Source organism: Galleria mellonella, unplaced genomic scaffold (assembly GCF_026898425.1).
Source record: "Galleria mellonella isolate WM207_F2 unplaced genomic scaffold, CSIRO_AGI_GalMel_v1 utg139, whole genome shotgun sequence".
NCBI lineage: Eukaryota > Metazoa > Arthropoda > Insecta > Lepidoptera > Pyralidae > Galleria > Galleria mellonella.
Window position 1 is genome coordinate 10,448,917 of NW_026441995.1, and position 20,160 is coordinate 10,469,076.

Consider the following 20,160-nt stretch of genomic DNA (forward strand, 5'->3'; position numbering starts at 1 on the left):
TGTCTCTTTTTTGCATTGTTACTCCAAGAGATTCCTATCAAATCAAAGATAGAAGGAGAGAGTGCTACTGAATCAAAAATTTGTATGCAAATAACTAAAATTTCAGTCAAGGGGTGAAATCAATAAAATACCACTTATGTATAATTCTATATTTCGAGTAAAATATCACAAAACTTTGCTTCAAGCTAATTTACATTAATATAAATAAATAATAAATGAAATGAGAATCTTTCCGACGTCATTTGATGACATTCTGTCAATAAAATTGAGAAAAAATAATCTATATACTATTATATTTATTTTGCTATCTCTACTAATCAGCCTAAATATTTCCAAATCACTCCTTGATAAATGTTTTTAGATTTCTCAATTACGAATTTGAAGTGCAAAATATTATGGTTAATAACTTAAAATTTACATAGATCCTGAAATAAAGATTCGTCGGTCATGTTATGAATTAAAAAGTTAATAGTAACTGACATTCGGCAACAGAGAAACGATGCCTCGTAAAACCTTAGTTGCATAAAGACCTTTTTGTATGAAGTCGGTACTATTACCTGTTTATGCTGCTATGCTTATGCGATTTTCTTTTTTTCTTCGATATTTAAACTGTAGGAAGAACAGTAAAATGACTTGAGTCATAAGTACTCATAAGGATAGGCAATGCGCGAATGGACATTACTGGCAACTGGTATTATGAGCATACCGTGGCGTTTGCACTCAAGCAGGCCTTATTTTTGTCTTTATTAAAATATGGCACAAGGCATGAATATAATTTAGAAGTACAATATTAAACTGATGGATATTTACATCAGCTAGAAAGATTCTTATCACAATAGTATTTTTTTTTATATTGTGAAGAAAAATGCCTAAAATCTATTTAAATATATTCAATGTTGTCATTATCGACTGAGCACTATCCAATTCTATTTATTTAGAAATTGTCAAAAATATCAGAGATAAATATCACTTTTAATTAACATAAAATATAGGAATATGTTTTTTAACATATATTGTCTTGTTATTTACAAAAACTTTGTAAGTAGTATTCTTACTTCATGACATTTTATTAGTAGAACAAATTTTAACTGATTTCGACTAAATAACTATTAAAGTATGAAAAAGTAAGTACTTACAAGAATATATCTTATTTCATAACAAAACGTCCACGCTCACTTTTTTACTTTATCCGAGCAGTAAGTGCTTTATATTATTCTCAATTTCCTGTATACTATAGTATATGTCATATATGTGTAAGTATATTTGTTATTCATATATATTTATTCGTTTATATATGTAATTTTAGTATGTAATCTCTATTGTATGTGTTGTAATTTTTTTTTTTCACCGCATAATAAAATTTCTGTTTTTCCAAAGGTTGACTGGGAGAGAATACTATATAGTATTAAGTCCGCCTTTTGTACTAGACATTTTTTTTTGTAATGTGGTCAATAAAGCATAAATAAATAAATAAATAAATGTATATCAATAATTAGTAGTACCGCATTCGAATATTCTGACACTTCCCTATGGTTGACTGGTAGAGAATGCTTTTAGCATTAAGTCTGCCATGTACACATATTTGTACTAATGAATAAATAAATAAATATCATTTATTAAAATTACGTGATATAGAGGCATGTTTATAACAATAAAACGTAATTTTCAGCCAATTACCGCAGATCCGACAGGCGTGGTATCTAATTTGTAATGACTAGTAAATACATAAATAAGGAATAAAACATTCACTGATCTAAAATTGTACTGTTCATCTGTTAAATTACGACTACTCATCTAAATTATACCACATTTTGGTTACTTACATTTTGTCGCTGGGGACACGATAAACGCAAACACATATTCATGAAATAAAAATATTGATACATAAGAACACGTGACATGAAAACAAAATAACAATATTAACAAGATCGAATATATATATACATTCATAAATATATATATTCATGTAAGAACTACATAAATATATTAAAAAATATATATATTTAAAGTGAAAATTATTTGCTTTTTGTTGATGTGGTGGCTGGCGCTTCATCTAACAAGCTTTCCAGTTGTTTCACGTCAGTGACGGGGAGCGAGCACGCATAACGTCGACACACGTAAGCTGTAGGCACGTCGCCCGCCGATCTGATACGGCTTAACACTGAAAATAGGGGGAAAGGGATTGTTAGTAATAGGTAAAATTGTTGAATTGGTCACTAATACCCAACTGACCTGCTTTCATTCTCACCTGTCATTCTTTACTGATACACTATCAGCGTATACCAATAGCGCAGGCAGGGTTATCAATCCATCGTCACCCATTAAAAAAAAAAGCACTAAAAGAATAAATAATAGAAATTTTATGGACATCAAACAAATAATAAGCCTAAGCATTTTAAAAAGCCGTCAACCGATAGAAAAGGCTTGCTAGGTTTTGCTTTTTCGATACATGCAAAAAATTACCATTTCAATAAAAATTCCAGATATTAATATGGTAAGTTAATGTATTTGAGATATAGTAGCACACTCCGGAAACTTCAAACAAAAACATGAAGTAAAATGCAGGTTAATTACTAGTCAAATATGCGGCAAGCGCTAATGTATATGTATATACATGATTAATAAGTGAGCATGAAAGTATTAGAACTAACTACATGAGTCACATAGTATATTGTGAGACTCACGTATGTCGGACATACCGGCTGGCGACTCGGCGGTCGGGTCGGCGACGGCGAGCACGCGGCCCGGCAGCAGCCGCGACCTCACCACGCGTACCAACTCTAGCGTGCGGGGGTCGCTGCACCCGCCCGATATCAACACCTGAATATCAATATGTTATATTTAAGTGGTAGTCTGTAATTTTTGCCTACCCCAAAAAGTAAAAGGCGTAAGTATATAACGACGCTCCATCTGCATAAATTATCTCTTATTGGTATCCTGCTAGCGTTTATAGTCTAAACTAAACGAAAAATGGTTCAATGTTCTAGCTTTTGTTTTATGTCCCGGCATAGAATGGACTACCCCATCCTTTCTCGCGGGTGTCGTAAGAGGCGACTAAGGGAAGGCAAGGCATCGGCAGCATTACTCTTAAAACATCTTCAAAGCCTGACTGCTGTTGCCAATACGCCTGCCAAGCGTGGCAAATACTGGCAAAACTCTTCAAGGGGTAGGTTTATGTTCAGCAGTGGACAGTTAAAGGGTATAAATATGATGATGATGAATATGATAATACCATACATAAATATTAATACAAAACGCTTTTTAAAAACATACTATTTACAATCCCTATTTTATTTATGTAGAGTTTATCTTAATGCTAAAACCTGAACGAGGTAGAAAACTAGAACATTTTTTAGAACTTTCAATATACCAGAAACGAATCGTGCAAATATCTATTAATTAACGAACCTGTGTTGGAGAATCATTATAAAACATGAGAGCGGACATCATCTCTGGAAGTGCCGTGGGGGACGCGGTGAGTCGTTTGGAAAAGGCGAGGAGCAATTGCTTCGCCATTTCCCTCTCGTGATCTCCACCTTCTGGCGCGGCACTCTTGTCCGCGTAGGCGGCAAGCCGTTGAAGGTTATGACATGCCACACTATTCCCTGATGGTTCAGCACCGTCTTGGTCTACAAATGCACCAAATATACATTTTAGGTGTTAACCAGTATCAAAAACATAATAATAAATAAAATATAAAAATTAAAGAGTTATAAATTGCAAACACCAATTACAATTTTTCATAGTTAATAATATTAACAAAATATTATTTCAACAAATATTTTATTTCTTAATATATACTTTTAAGTGTAGATTATCAATTTAAACAAAAAAAATTTAGACTACTTTTTTTTTACATGTTACGCGAAAACAATCAATTTCAAACAAATTATGATAAATCTTTTCTAATAGGGTTTACTCATTTTGTGTGACAATTGATGCAGTTTTCTCTGTAACACAAAATAATCGTTTGTAACGAAGCAAAATCTACTTGTAGATACTAGGTCAGTATAACATATAGAATAACATATCCATATGGTGAATATTGTTCACCATTTTCTATCAATTACAGAATGAATAAAGAAATGATGCAAGATATGTAAGAAAAAACCCATATCAAACCGCCTGGCCAGTAAGATAATGATATAAGACCCCTACATAACAGTTATCGTATATAATCTATAAGTAGGTATATTTATATATGTATATTTATATTTGTATATATGTATTTTTATTACATATTTGTATATTTATGTAATATTTGTTTAATATATTCATGTATGTATATTTATATAATCTCTATTGTATGTGTGTTGTAATTTTTTTCACCGCATATTAAAATTTCTGTTTAGCCAAAGGTTGACTGGGAGAGAATGCTATATAGTATTAAGTCCGCCTTTTGTACCAGACATTTTTTTGTAATGTGGTCAATAAAGCATAAATAAATAAAAAAATAAACAGTGGCATATTAATGACTACAATTAACATTTTATTTACCTTCCTTGAGTCTTAACACGACAGTGCTATCTTCTGCTGAGCAAGTGAAGTATCCACTATTGACAGGATCCCAAAATAATTTATCCTGTGTTTGTTGCAACTCTCGAGCCCAATTCAGCCAGCCGAGATCAAGAGAGGCTTCATATAAATCCAATAAACCCTTTATAAGGAAAGCATAATCATCCAGAAATCCTTTGATTGGATTTATGCTGTAAAATAAAAAAAAATGTGTAAAAATATACAATTCTGTCTCAATGCCTATTTTTTTATTATTAAGTTTATTGTATTACTAGCTTTTACTCGTCACTTCGTCCGTATGACCAGGATATGTTTACTAACTAAAATAAAAAGTAGCCTATATCCTTATCCATCCACTATAATATGTGTGTGTAATTTCATAGTGATTGGTTAAGCCATGATGGCAATATATGGTACCAAACAAACTCATGTTTATAATATTAGTAAGAGTTATTGTTTATTATCGGAATATAGTCAAATAATATTACAAGTTTGTGTTTATATTTAGACTTACGTTTGTGCAACTGAACCATCTTCAGCTTTATAACAGGAGTGCAACAATGTATGTGTCGATTGATCATACAGATGTTTTTTTATAAACTGAGCAGTTTTTATAGCATCTTCAACATAATCTTTTTCTGCTAAGCCTTGTCCTGCTTGTGCCAAGCCAGCTATCATTAGACCATTCCAAGAACAGAGCATTTTACTATCTAGATGAGGACGGGGTCTTTTTTGACGAGCTTGGTACAGTATATCAATGCATTCAGATAGCACTTGGTTTAATTGATCTATAGATAGACCAAACTTATTTGCAGTTTCCTCTTTACTACCATAGACAATTAAAACATTTTTATTTGTTAACTCCCCATGAGGATCACTTGTGGGAGAAATATTACCATCTTCTTCAATACTAAAATAATCAGCAAATATGTCCATATATGGGATGGAATTAATCTTTTTATCTCCAATAATTGATTTTAATTCATCATATTCCCATACACAAAATGCTCCTTCCTTCTTATGAGTTGCTTCAGTGGTTGGATAAGAGTCTGCATCTTCAGCACTATAAAAGCCTCCAGATTCATGTCTCAGATCTCTATTTACATATTTTATAATATCATGCACAACATCAGCATAGAATTCATCTTTAGTTGCCAAAAAGGCATCAGTATAAGCAACAAGAAGTTGGGCTTGGTCATATAACATTTTTTCAAAATGTGGCACATGCCAATCATTGTCAACTGAGTATCGGGCAAAGCCACTAGAAACATGATCATGAATACCACCCTTAGCAATTTTTGTTAGAGTATATAGGCACATTTCCAAACATTTCTTTCCTTCAGGATGGGATTTATCTCGAGCATAATAATGGAAGAGAAAATTAAATATAGAAGCCTGAGGAAACTTAGGGGCTGTTCCAAATCCACCAAATTCTGGTTCATAATTGGACATATATCTTTGAACACATCTATCCCAAGTAGCTTCACCAGGTACTGAAGTTGAATTTTCACCATCAACAATAGATATTTTTTGTAATGCATCCATGATATTCATGCTTGCCTCTAGGAATTGTGATTGGTTCTCTTTCCATTTTTTGGCTAAAGATAAGAGGATGCTTTTAAACCCTGGCCGACCCCAGCGGTCTTCAGGGGGAAAGTATGTGCCACCAGTAACAGGACGTAAATCAGGAGTTAAAAATACAGACATGGGCCAACCACCACTTCCATTTGTAGCCATCACAAATAACATATAGACACGGTCAATATCAGGTCTCTCTTCACGATCTACTTTAATATTGACAAAGTGTTCATTCATAATTTTAGCAACATCTTCATTCTCAAATGACTCTTTTTCCATAACATGACACCAGTGACAAGTGGAGTAACCAACAGATAGGAATATTAATTTGTTCTCTTTTTTAGCTTTGTCTATGGCTTCCTGGCACCAAGGGTACCATTGTACAGGATTATGAGCATGTTGCAGTAGGTATGGAGATTTTTCTGAGATTAAACAGTTTGTGTATTTACATTTTTCCAATGGTTTTGACTCTGCACTGGGACTAGTCATTTTTAAAATATTATCGCTAAGGCTTCTGCACAATGGTGGTGTTGGGAGGTTACTATGACTAAATGTGGACAACCTGCAGACAAATATTGTAAGAATTTTTTACATGAATACTTGTATAATGTAATTACATTTTTAGATTACCTTGAGTTATTGGAAGTTGCTTGTACCAGTATAAAAAGTAAATATTTTTATACTTTAGTATATTAAACCATAAAAAACATAGCATTATCTTTATATCAATACTTAATGATAAAATTAGGAGAAGTCTTTTGTTGTAAAGGTTTTAATTGTAAAAATATGATTAAGTCCTTCTTAGAGACAAATACCTACTACAATTCTTTGTATTCTTTATGTATGTACTAGTTATATAATAATATACACTTAGAGGGTATATATATTTGGTTATTAAGATAACTTAGTAATAACTGAAAGGTGGAATTTATTTTTGACTATGATATTTTATTTTACAGTGAAGTTTAATAATAATTTTTTGGATATAACTTACTTGGAAGCTTTTTGAAGTATAAAATTACTTCACACAATCCAATCAATCTATAAATTTTTTTCTATATTTTGTTATTATTAATAATAATTTAGAGGAAAAAAAGACTATTAAAAATGGAATACCTTTTAAATTGCTCTGTATCCAGAAATTAAAAATATAATAAATATTTATAAATGTAGATACATCCATAAAAGATCCTTAGATTTTTTTTAATATCCAGGAAGTATATATTAACTGAGCAAAATTGGTCTTTATGAAACTATATCTCATATAGAATTATAAATTGTATGATAATTATTTTAGTGCAATTCATCAGTCAAATAGCATTATGTAACAAAGACGACAGATCTACCCAGATAACTTTTAATAAATTTCGTTTCATATACAAATTTGAATTGTTAACAATAATAAATGTACAGCCTATGTTGTGGCGATCTGTTTGTACATTTAAACATGTAAACAAAAACAAGGTCATTTGACATTTCAACAATAATAAAGCACCTACTAGAACGTACTTTAGTGCACTTCAATATGTTGTTATTTTTGTAATTTGCTAATAGTATAGGTATAAATACCTTTTTGGTACGGCTAAATCACGATGACTGCACACTGGGTTAACAACTAGCGGTTCCTTGGTTGTATTCTGATTAAAATTGAGATTCTTAAATCTGTTGTCTCCAGACGATAATCTTCGCAACAACAATACGGCACGGCCAGTAGGCATAATAAAAATAAAATGTTATAGATTCTAAAACATAAAATTTAAATAAGTGATGTCTGAGTTTATACCTACAGAAATTTTAACGACGTATGACTTCGAAAATTGAATGAATAATAATAAAAATACGGCGAGACGTTTCGATTAGATCGATAGAATCGAATCCGACATCAAAACAAGTCTTTTTTGGTTAGATTACAGGTTTTGACAGATGTCAACTTGACATTTTGTCAGAACAAACACAATGGCTTTTGACATTTATTTCCTTCCTTCATGTTTTATTTTAATACTGTGAAGCGAAAGATCTATGCTTAAACAGCCATATCAAATATTACAACACGTTATTTTATCATTAGGATTTGATATAACACGTTTTAATAATTAATAGCACCTTCCTATAATAAGCCCATCACATTCCTATTCTCATTTATTTATTTAAATATATTAAAAAGAAACAAACGTCTAAAATTACTGCAAGATTACTAGATTCATTATAAAAGCCGTTATTTTTTTGCTATTAGTACACAAGTAGGCGTTTAGTTAACAATAGAAAAACAATTATAATGGTGTTTTCTTTTTCAATTTAGTACAATATTGGTATATTTAATGGAAAAATAGAAAAACAATGTGAGTTTTTCAAGACTTACATCAATATCTTATTTCTAAATAGAATAAGATCAATAAACCTTTGGTTTTCATGAATTTCTTTAAAAATATTACTTATTTTTGTTTTGACTTGATACCTATCCAAAAAAATGTGGCAGATAGATCTAATTATTATCAAATTATTACATAAATATATTGTTATGTTGTGGGGGCATTATGAGTTTGTTGTTACTGACTACCAATATAGACTAGTAATAATAAACAAATTGAATAACTGGAAACTATCATGGTTAATTCTTGATGATTCATCATGATTCGCCTATTTTCATTCTCATCAAATGTATTATGTTATCATTCCATTTTCATCCAATAAAAAAAAAATATAGACTAGTAGTATAAATAAATTGAATAACCGTCGAATGGTTTAGTTAGTTCAATGTTAAATATTATGTAAAAAATGTTAAATATAAATACATAAAATTATGTGAAAAGTTTGGTGTATTAATAAAATTAAATTTTAAATACATAAGTAAATAAGTTTAAAATAAAATTATTATCATTAGAAATATTTAAATGAGAGACGGTATTATTATGTACAAGAACTAGCGGCCCTATTATTAGCAATGTACCATGTTAACTAATATTTTGTATTACTTCCTATATACAATAGTTTCTAATGGGGACCGTGTTTAAAAACTATCGTAGTTAATTTTCTTTAAATTTTATACTATAGGCCATCTGGCAATACTGACTTAACCTTTGCTTATTATCCCTCAATGGCATTGGCTTGTTGAAGAATATTTTAAAGAGAGGTATGAAAATAATTTTAAATAGACGAATGCTGGCCCCTTAAAAAAGCACATATTTATTCTCGGCCACATGTCTTTGCGTATAATTGAAATCTCTGCTTGCATTCAAAGGTGGGCACCACACAATCCTGGGGTGGACAAGGTCTACCAGGTCCTTCTTTAAATATGCCTATGTTCACTAGAACCCTATTGGCGTATTAAATTTCATGTGCCCCTCTGGAAACTATTATGGTAATTTTCTGGTGAAATTGTCACCATGAGCCAACCGACCTGCTGTTATTCTCACTTATCATCCTTCAGTATACATCGCCAGTATGTATTAATGAGCATGTAGGACTACTGCTCCATTTCCATGTGTTAAAAAATATACCCATCTATTTAATCGACAATACAATCTGACCTAATCATTTTTACATAATTCGTAAAGTAAAATGAATTAAGTAGTTATCTAAATACATGTACAATACAAAAACAACATATCCATCTACATGTATAATACTACTATAGAGAGGAAATTTTTGACTGATTGTTTATTTATTCATAATAGTAAACTCAAAAACAACTAAACCGATTTAAAAAAAAACACTTTCACTTATAGAAAGTTCATCAGCAATAAGATAGACTTTTAAAAAAAAATATAGATCGCTACGAAATCACTACAATAACATAACGTATCAAAAATTTGACTATTAGAGCTAATATAAAACATTAGTTTTTCTTTCTGTCTATCTACCACTGCGAAGCAGGGGGAGAACACTGGTATTTAATAAATAGCAACCTAAATTAATTAGTTGAGATGGGTACTGTTACGGACTTCAAAACGTACATCATGTTCATACATGTTAAAAGGGCAATGATCCCTTGTGACTCTCCATTAATGCAGGTCCTATCACTATATTTTTAGTAGCGACCACTGCAAAGGGGCTTCTTGCATTTATATTTCAAGGCATGCACCCTCGTGACCGCTCTGAACTAACGCATGCGCTGAAATACGGACGCCATTTCCACTTTCACTCGAACACGTCGTGTTTTGACATATAGCTAATGTCCACCGGTTTCCTCGGCCTAATGTGTTCTTGACACGAAATGTTTTATATTTTGGAAATGAAGTCCTGTGTGAAGTATCCCTTATGATAGTGATATGTGACAACTAGTGAAATTACAAAGGTAAGTAGTTGGTTATGTTGGAGGGGCATTATGAGTTTGTTGTCATTGACTACTGTGTAATGTAAACAAATTGAAAAACCGTTGAATGTTTCAGTTAGTTCTATCTTAAGTATTATGTTAAAAATGTTTAATATAAATACATAAAATTATGTAAAAAATTTGAGTATTAATAAAAATAAATTTTAAATACATAATTATATTATATAATTTTATTAGTATATTTATAATATAATCGTAATTATAATACACACATTCTTGGGTAGCACAGAATATCTTTTTTGTAATACAAAACAATACCATAACAGAATCACAATATTGTTTTAAATATAGGGATTACCCAGCTTACCTAGAAAATATAAAATTTTCTACTATTTTTAAAACATTTATAGGACATTTTCTGCAAAATAATAATAAAAATTAAAGATATTATTTGTTGAGTATTTGTTGTTTCTGTGTGACTAATGTTGCTTCATGCAACTAGTGTTTACAAAGCTGTAGATACATTATAATGATCATTTTCCTTCCTATTGAAATATTTCTTAAAATTATTAATTAACATATTCCAAATAATATCAAAACTATATATATTTTTTTATGTTCTTTATTTGTAACCTGTGCGAATTGAATAAGCCAGTCTTGTTAAGTGGGGTATGAAATTGCGGTTCGTTGCTACGGCAACGTCGTGAGGGTTGAGGCCCTTCACTACGAAGTATTTTGCTCACGTTGCCCTTCCTCAGTTGATTGTCAATTTTAATACTAAGTAATTTCATTTTGACTATTAAAGTTTATTTTGATATAAGTTGTTACTCGCGGCTTCGCTCGCATGAGTTAGCATAAAAACAAACCTGTAGGTATCTCATCGTAAAGCAAATTCATTAAAACCTGTTCAATTATCTGTATTAGTAAATAATCTTTCTTAAAGGTTGATAATGTAATACTAAATGAACATACTATGTTATATATAACATAATACGGAAGTGGTTTAAAGGCGACTGGTGACATTTTCATCTGTCACCACTTTCTATCAGGATTAACAGCTGAATAGACTCGCACAACAGAACCGCAAAGTTCTTATTACCTAGATGTATTAAGTATCTATATAACAATCAGTAAAAAGCACTTAGGTATTTACTATAATGCATCGTTAAATTTTTATACCATTCTTGAATCTCTTAAGAAAGTCTATTGCCACCCCACGAATCACAAACAACAAACATTTTTTGCCAATACTCAACTTAGGGGGATTCGGTTTTATTGCTGTGCTCGGTTTATTATTCCCGCTTCTAGAATAATTGAATGACCTCGTCTATAGTAAACATTAATAATTCAATATATTCGATTGCTCGTGTTAAATGCGAGCTAATTGTTCTCTCTCCCTTTTTCATTAATGTTTGAAATGTCTTTCTTATTCCAGGTGTGTCGTACAAGCCAAGCCAAACTTACGTGCCTTTATATTCTTCCTCCATTCCAATTAATAATTAAGTAAATTCAAAAGTCCAGAGAGAACGTCCATTCGAATTCGATTCCATCATATCTGTCCAGATGAAGCGTAAAATTAAAGACTTCTATATTTAAATAAAAAAAAAAAGAAAACAACGAGTCAATGCGAATGTGGGACAAATTGCAATAGATAGTGAATATTGCAATAGTGTGGATGGTGTTGCTGGCGAGATGTCGGTGTGGGTGGGCAGTGGGTGCGCCGGCGGCGGTCGCGAAGTCCGCGTGCCGCCCGCCGCCACAACCACATTGCTCTCTACCAACACCTCTATGGAGTCCGGGATTGAAGCCGGAGTATTGCCTACTGTCACGGGATCACTCGCGTCAGCCCGGGACTCCCTCGGTTCACTTTCCCGGGCAGCAGAACCATTATATGATACAGATCACACCGATCTTGGGTCAGAGTTGGATGAAGCAGAGATCAGACGGGAGTTGATGCATGATGTGAGTTATTGATTTTTTTCATGAAACATAAGATCCAAACAATCATACAGCCCACGTGACAGAAAGTAGTAACCGTTGCCTTTTGACACGAACAGTACCAAATAAATCACAGAATACATAATAAAGTAACTACAATAGCCTCATGCATTGCCATTCCAGAAAATTCTGAAGTGTTATACATAATTTCGTAGCGTACACCTTACTCTTTACTTTCACTGCTATGTCTCACTGTTTAAACCGAAACGGACTCATAAAAGTACAACTACTTCAAGGAAGAAATACGTGTGGATATATACATCATCAACATATCAGCCATTATCCATCTACTGTTGAACATAAGCCTCCCCCATAAACTGCCATAAGAAACGGTCCTAAGCCACCTACATCCACTGATTTTCTGCGATACATTTGAAGTCGTCACGCCACTCCATTTAATGGGAGATTGTACTACACTGCGTTTGCCGGTACAGGGTCGCCATTAAAAAATATTTTTGTATGGCAAATTTATAATATTATTAATTAAATTTATATTATTTAATTTATTATTATTAAACATGTAATATTAAAGACATGTATTTTTTTTTCAGAAATGGCGCCTCTTATTCGATAGGGTGAGTATTTATAACACTATCATCAGATCATCAGAATTTTTTGCCACATGTCAGCAAAAAATATTATATTCTTTATATAGAGGGCCGCGACGTGACCTGTTGGCGTAAAATATAAATTGTTAACACACCGCCAACACAGATATCACGTGCGATATTTTCTTTTTGTGCCGGTACCAGGTATTTCCACCCCCATATGAAATGATAAAGTAATAATATTCCTGTATGCTTTTTGCATCACAAGTACATAATATACTATTATTGAAACTCGTAAAGTGGATAGTAAATAACTTTATTTAGCCATTATATTATTGTAATGTCATTTTTTATTTATTACTTCCATTACCACAATTTACTTGTACCTAAATACTAATAGTATTATTTTATACCCTAATATCTTAGATTGGGAGGAAAGGGAATGTCAGTAATTTTTTTTTATACAACTTTGAATCATAAACAAGCTGACGGCCCACCTGGTGGAAAGTGGTAACCATTGCCTATTGACATGAGCAGTAACATGGACATAACAGAGTATACTGTTTCGCCCATGATACCCCCCATGCATTGCCATTCCTGAGGACGCAGGTGTTATTCCTCTGTACCCAGTAAATTCACGCCATATCCCACTCTTTAAACCGAAACACAGCCATGCAAACACAAATGCTTTACGGTTGAAACACGAATGGGACAGAGGTACCCAAGCAATCGACTTATGTACAAAGTCTCCCTCCGGTGATGTAATGAGAAGGAGTAATGAGAGAGGGAGTAATGAGATTTAGCAGCCCCATTGCTAGCATTGCATAGATTTTATTTAGTACTAAGGCCGGATTAGCCATTATATATATATGTGTATATATATAGCCAACAATTGTTTTCATTTTACGTATGATAGAGATGTTTTCTTCTAAATGACAAATCTTCATTAAGTATACTATTTTATTTTATGTAAAATATCTTAATTTTTTAGAAGTTTTTTTTATATAACATATAAGACCAACGAATATGCGACTCACTTAATGGCGAAAACCAACGCCCATACGCACTCGCAAAATCAAAGAAATAGCAATAGGTGTATTTCCGGCTTTTTATATGCTGTTTTTTGGAAGTTTCAATATCGTATCTGTTCAAAATTACTGCTAATCTTAGTTCTTTGTTTTGTTGTTTATACACATGAACAGCACCCTGAATGTCACAGAATACTCTCTTATATCTACCATATGTCATATATACATGTTATATCATATATAATAGGTATATGGTTCCTTTAGAACCGGTTGATTACATCTAAAGCTTACTCTTTACATACAAAAAAACGAATAGGTAGGTACGTCTTTATAATATTACTAGCGGCCTGTCTCGGCTTCGCACGGGTGGACAATTTTACAATATTTTAAAAAGTGGTTATTGTGACATAACGATAATAGTTGGACATATAGTATGGGAAGATTTTTGTAGTTATTGATATTTTCTTCAATATTGTAGAATATTCTATCACCAATAGTTTCCGCAGCGCACGTGACGCACCTTGAGTTACGTTACTAAAGTTTTAGTAAGGATCCCTAATCTTTTCTAGCAATAAATATAGCCTATGTTACTCAGGGTTAATGTAGCTTTCTAATGGTGAAAGAATTTTTGAAATCGGCAAAGTAGTTTTTGAGTTTATTCATTACAAATATACATACACACTAAAATCTTTTCACTTTATAAGTGTAGACTAAAGAGATATCCATAATTCAGAAAAACTGTCGGGTGCGATATAAACAAATTTCAAAGAATAAAGTTTTGTTTTTGACTGATTAAAATGTACAGAAGCGGGATATAAAATGTTTTAAAAGCAGATAAAAAGAGTCGGTAGCGCCGCGGATCAAACGGTGTGTCGTCACGTACGGAACATTGAGATAATGTGAGGTAGGAGATAGGGGCGCTTCGAGTTTTTTGTACCACTCTTTTTGGAAACGAATGGAAATAAAGTAAATATGAATAAATATGTGTGAAGAAGGTGAACAATCATGATGTTTCGGATGGCGTTGATATTACGACATTTTGTGCGTGACCGTTATAGGAAATGTGATATTGTTGCAGTTCGATCCAGAAGGCTTCGGCGAAATCCCTTGGCCCGACTTCCAACAAACATTACAGAATCCGGACTTTATAGCACAGATACCACCACACAAAAGAGAGGTAGGTAATTATTTACTTACCTATCTCAACGACTATTAATTTTTATAGTTAGTCTACGTCTTTATCTTAACAAAGGGCGATGTTGTAAAAAAAGTTGTCAGCTTTTTTGTCCTTCTAAGTTACTCAAAATAATATTTTTTTACTATTCTGTTACTGACCTTGAGTTCTGCTGATGGGAAGTAACGATAAGGTCAAACAAGGAGCTCGCAGGTTCATGAATAGCCTGTTCATAAAGGATATAGGGAGCGAATTCGACTTCTTTGTCGTATACACGAGGAAAATAAACATAATTCTGCGTCTGAATAAATGCAATATCTATGAAATAAATGTGAAGATCCTCTCTATACATTTAAAAGTTTCTGTGCTCGCTAAAACATGTATTCTGTAGATTCTACGACTACGAAGTTCTATGGCTGTGTTCTTACAACCTAAACGGTCCCGTACAATGCGGTTTCAGAAATGTTTTCTCCCACGAACACTCAGGTTATGGAATGAGCTCCCTGCCGAGGTTTTCCCAAGAGAATACAGCATGGGGTTCTTCAAAAGGGGGGTAAAGAGGTTTCTTCAGGGTCGGCAACGCGCGCGTAATGCCTCTGATATTGCAGGCGTTCATAGGCTACGGTAACCGCTTACCATCAGGTGGGCCGTATGCTTGTTTGCTACCTCAGTGGTATAAAAAAAAAGTTCTACTAGATTTGAGCTGTAGCGTCAAATCCTCTCTCTTAAGTTATTTATATTATGTCAATATCAATATTTTAGTTTAGGACCACTGGTTTAATGTGTTCATAAAAAAATATATTTGTGTAATTAATACCTACTTTTTATTTTTTCCTAAAAATTATTATAATACCTATTTAGTATTTCTACTTAACAATAACAAAAGTCTTCTTCAATTGAACCTTTATCTCTAAATTTAAAAAATATATATTAAATATATAACTATAGGTATCTACCTTTTTTCAGATTCTTCTGGACAAAGCTCGAAGTGCAACCAGTGACGCAATCACATTTCAGGAGTTCGTCAATGTGGTAAGTCAATTTTAAATATACACATATAGCTATAGGTACGTTCTATAAAGAATAATCTACCCAATTAAGTCCATAAATTCCTTTTTACTGTCCTGTGTAATAAATATGAGGATGTATCGTATGCGTCAGTCGGCCCGGCGTCCTTTACTGGGCCTTCACAGTGGGTTAGGTTATGTTCCACATCCAGTCGCTGCCTCCCACAATACAAGACAACTAAATTAAGATGCAACGCCGATTACGCTCAGCTCGCGCGCGTTCAGACATAACCCGAGTCTCTAAAACCAATCCAACAGGCACAAAAGTATTGCCACCAAAAGATACGATCACCTAAACGTAAACGAAAAAGTTAACACACAGAGAGATCTTGAACCGTAGGGACCCATATCCTTATCGGGTTTTACTGTCGCCTCTCGAAAGACGATAAGGTCCGACACGATTTATTAGGTGGACATTTATTTTTGTGTGGTAAAAATATATTATCTTAAATGCGTATTAACACTGAGCACAGTCGTTTATTATTTGTTTATTTTTTTGGATATAAATACATTTATTAGTTTATCATCTAACACGCACAAAAAATATATTTATTTAAATTATCGTATGCATTAGGTATATTATTTATCCTTCGAATATTTTTCCAATTTAATCTTAATATCAATAGTTGTTATATTGCTGATGGCGATGAGTAAACACATTAATCACCATAACTTAAATCATCATCACTTTAACCTCTGTTAAATAAGACATCAACATTTGCTGCAAAATAGGATCAGTTTTGAGCCCCCTCATCAAAATCACATTAGTGCCATAACTAATATACTGTCGAATCATTGTTTTCAAATGATGCGTAAACACCTACTTACAGTAAATTAATTAATTACTCATTTTTTTATAACAAATAAAGGGACCCTTTTGCCGAAAAACAAATAAAACTTTAAATTACGACCTGCTTAATATAATTAGGCTATCTGATTAACCCTCATATATTATTTTAATGCTTGAATATGTCAAATGCAACCCAACCCTCAATTAATTATTGAGTTATTTTTGCCAATATTAGCATAAGAATCTTAGGAAGCGCTCTGTATCGGCATTAATGCCGGTCATGATATATTTGTATCGCGCCTTTGCCTTTATTAATTAAGTTATTACGAAATTTAAACGAAGAAGTTCCAAATTGGTTTTGACCGTAATGTTAAGAGATTAGAGTTTTAACAAGCAACCAACATTGATTTAAAATTTGTAGTTGACATAATATTATATATATATGAATTGCATCATTTAATAGCCATAGATAGATTTTTGATAGATATTTGTATAACTTTAATTATTTTCTATTTGTTAAAACATTGTGCTCATTCATTGGGACAGTCAAAGAACGTTTTGCGTACAATTGTTTGGATAGTCGTAAATCAAAATTAAATTCGAGGTATAAAGAGACAACAAGACGAGGGACAGTGTAGGGTCGTGGGCGTCCGTGATGCGGCATTCTTATGCTAATCCGACGAACCACATACGAACGGGGTGGGCCAAATTGTTATTTATATTGTCACCTCGCGCTTTTTTGTTCCAATCTACCAAACCTCCCGCGCTAAATTGCCGGTTGACTTCATTGTCACATTCGAAATCGTTTTAAATATAGAAATTTGTTCATTTATTTGTTGGCGAATCGAAAATGACTGGTGTATTTTGCAAAAGTTCGTGCGCTTACAAGAAATGAAATAATAATTTTGGGGTTCTTGAATAGCTATTTTATGAATATTTGAATATGTATACTAAAAACCAACATCATTACTTAACGTTATAAATGTAAAAGTGAATTTGTTTTTTTTTTGTTATCTTTTAACGCTTTAAACAACTTGATTAAGCTTTATGAAATTTGGAACAAACGTATTAAATAGAATGGAGAAGGATATATGCTGCTTCTTATGCCAGTCATTAAACATATCCCCGTCACGCAAACGAAATCACAGGTAAAAACTAGTAATAAATAGACAAAAGACATTATACTTTTTAATAATTAAAAAAAAATTAAACAGACTATAATAATAATATATAATCTGTGGCTTTACGGAGATAGGTTCCTTTACTCGTGAAACTATTTGATTTCAGGACAATTTATGTGTTTGTAATCCTTAATAATATTCCATTTCACATCCAAACTGCGAAATGAAAACCTTCGAACGCTTAACACTAGACTTCGAGCAGCGATCTTAATAATTTGCCTAAAAATGCCTTGTTTAGTAGTGAAACGCGTGTCATAGAAGATCAGTGGACCGAGTGACAGTCGGAGATTGATGGCTAATATGAAAGGTTGTGGAACTTTTGGTAGTAATAGTGGTGGTCAATCTTCGAGTTTTGGCAGTCACATATACACTAATAACAGCGGAATTAAACAAAATAATTCTGAACAAATAAACTATTACATTCATACTATTACATTTGTAGTTTGCAGTGTCTCATTGTCATTCTCGTCAGTCAGTGACGCATCAAGAGAAACAAATTTTTGTGGCCTCTGTTATCAAGATTTTCTATTCCACCTTACTTGTACTCAAAAGTATTTAAGGTGTTCTCTAAAAAATGACTTTACATTGTTTCCCAGAGAATAAATAATAGACAATTTACTTTTAAACGAGTCAAATAAAAATACCAAAAAATTAAGAATGTCAAAATTCCTAAATTTAAGTCAAATATCCCACTGACCTATTACCAGTTTATCGTTAACAAACGAATAAAAGCGTGCGTAGATTAAAAACATATTCTGGAGTACTTTGTATGCATTTAAAATTTTCTATCCCACACAAATTTGTTATAAAGTCTGAGGTAAATCCTTCGTCTGCACTAGCCCTAATTGTAATAGTGATTAGTTCGAGCTACAGAAGTCGAGCTACTTCTACTATATCTAACTTTACAAACAAATATTATAACCATTAAATGCCACGAACGTATGGTTTCCTTACGAGCAATGTCCCCCATTGTTATGAAAATGTATTTACATCAGTCCATAGTAAATGATTGATGTTTTGTCGGTGACTGGAACAGAAGCTTTTAGGGAAATCGTACTCGCTCAGTAAAGCAATTTCCTAACAGGAAATTAGTTCACTCCATTACGCCAACTTAGGCACCGAATGGTTAAAGAGATTAAATTTGTGACGCATCAAATTTTAATTTAAAAGTAAGTCTATAGGTTCCTCGTCAATAATGCGTAGAGACAATTGAAACTGCTCGATAGAGCTCCGTGGTGCAGTGGTGGGCACGTTACATTACGTAAATGAGGTCTCGTATTCGATTCTCGGTCGGACTAATTTAGGAAACCAACTTTTCTAAATTGGCTTGGATCTGAAAATGGTATTCTGGGTTGCGCCTCCAGAAGTTCATTGCCTGGTTCCTAGTAGCATAGAGTATCCTAGTTTATTAACCAGGTAATTGGTGTAATAGTGTAGCACTTATTAATATCTAACTATAATACGTCATATTTCATTCTCAGATGATGGAAAACGCTGATAAAAATAAAATTAGTCCAAATGACGACGTTAGGGTTTCCTATTACGTTGAAGTTTTGTATGCTCAGCGAAATATGGATATTGAGTGTTATGTTCACCAGAAGGAGTCAGCAACTGTTTTTGACTACCTCTTAAGAGATTATATTCGTAAGGACATTTTTATTAACTAGTTTTTTAACTAGTTTTTTATAAATACTAGATGGTATATATAAAATATATAATACGATAAGATTTTAGCTTTTTCGAAACAGATGATTTACAAAAGTTCTATAAAAATTTGTTCTGACTTCTGTTGTCCTCATTTAGACCCCTTATATTTTTCGTATATATCTAGACGTCTAGTTACGATTTTATTATATTAATACGATAAGATTTTATTTTGATTTACATTTTGTAATTTCCTTGTAGGTATAAATCAATTGATGACTCAAATAGGAACTGCTCTCTTTATAAATATTTTTAACAATAAAAATTGAAAGAATTCTACATCATTTTAATTGGTTAAATTAGG

General features: G+C 32.5%; 2 protein-coding genes across 5 annotated transcripts in view; one reads left to right on the plus strand and one right to left on the minus strand.

Annotated features, from left to right (window-relative positions):
• Window positions 1–134: 134 nt before the first annotated feature.
• LOC113510932 (spermatogenesis-associated protein 20) lies at window positions 135–8,005 on the minus strand. Of its 4 annotated transcripts, XM_052903310.1 has the most exons (7): window positions 7,881–8,000; window positions 7,663–7,776; window positions 5,030–6,655; window positions 4,498–4,706; window positions 3,409–3,629; window positions 2,685–2,820; window positions 135–2,161 (listed from the first exon to the last, which is right to left on the minus strand). In XM_052903310.1, the coding sequence occupies exons 3-7, from the start codon at window positions 6,580–6,582 to the stop codon at window positions 2,016–2,018; spliced, it is 2,265 nt and encodes a 754-aa protein (XP_052759270.1). In that variant the 5' UTR covers window positions 6,583–6,655; window positions 7,663–7,776; window positions 7,881–8,000; the 3' UTR covers window positions 135–2,015. The 4 variants fall into 4 exon arrangements, with proteins under 4 accessions (XP_052759270.1, XP_026750285.2, XP_026750299.2 ...); XM_026894484.3 differs by having other exon boundaries at window positions 7,663–8,005; XM_026894498.3 differs by lacking the exon at window positions 7,663–7,776.
• A 2,234-nt stretch (window positions 8,006–10,239) lies between these two features.
• The window catches only part of LOC113511874 (rhomboid-related protein 2), a 132,170-nt gene continuing 122,249 nt past the window's right edge, over window positions 10,240–20,160 (plus strand). Inside the window, 5 exon segments of the mRNA XM_052903448.1 lie at window positions 10,240–10,387; window positions 11,802–12,328; window positions 12,916–12,939; window positions 15,019–15,117; window positions 16,081–16,146. Coding sequence (XP_052759408.1) covers window positions 12,059–12,328; window positions 12,916–12,939; window positions 15,019–15,117; window positions 16,081–16,146 — 459 coding nt within the window. The 5' untranslated portion in view covers window positions 10,240–10,387; window positions 11,802–12,058.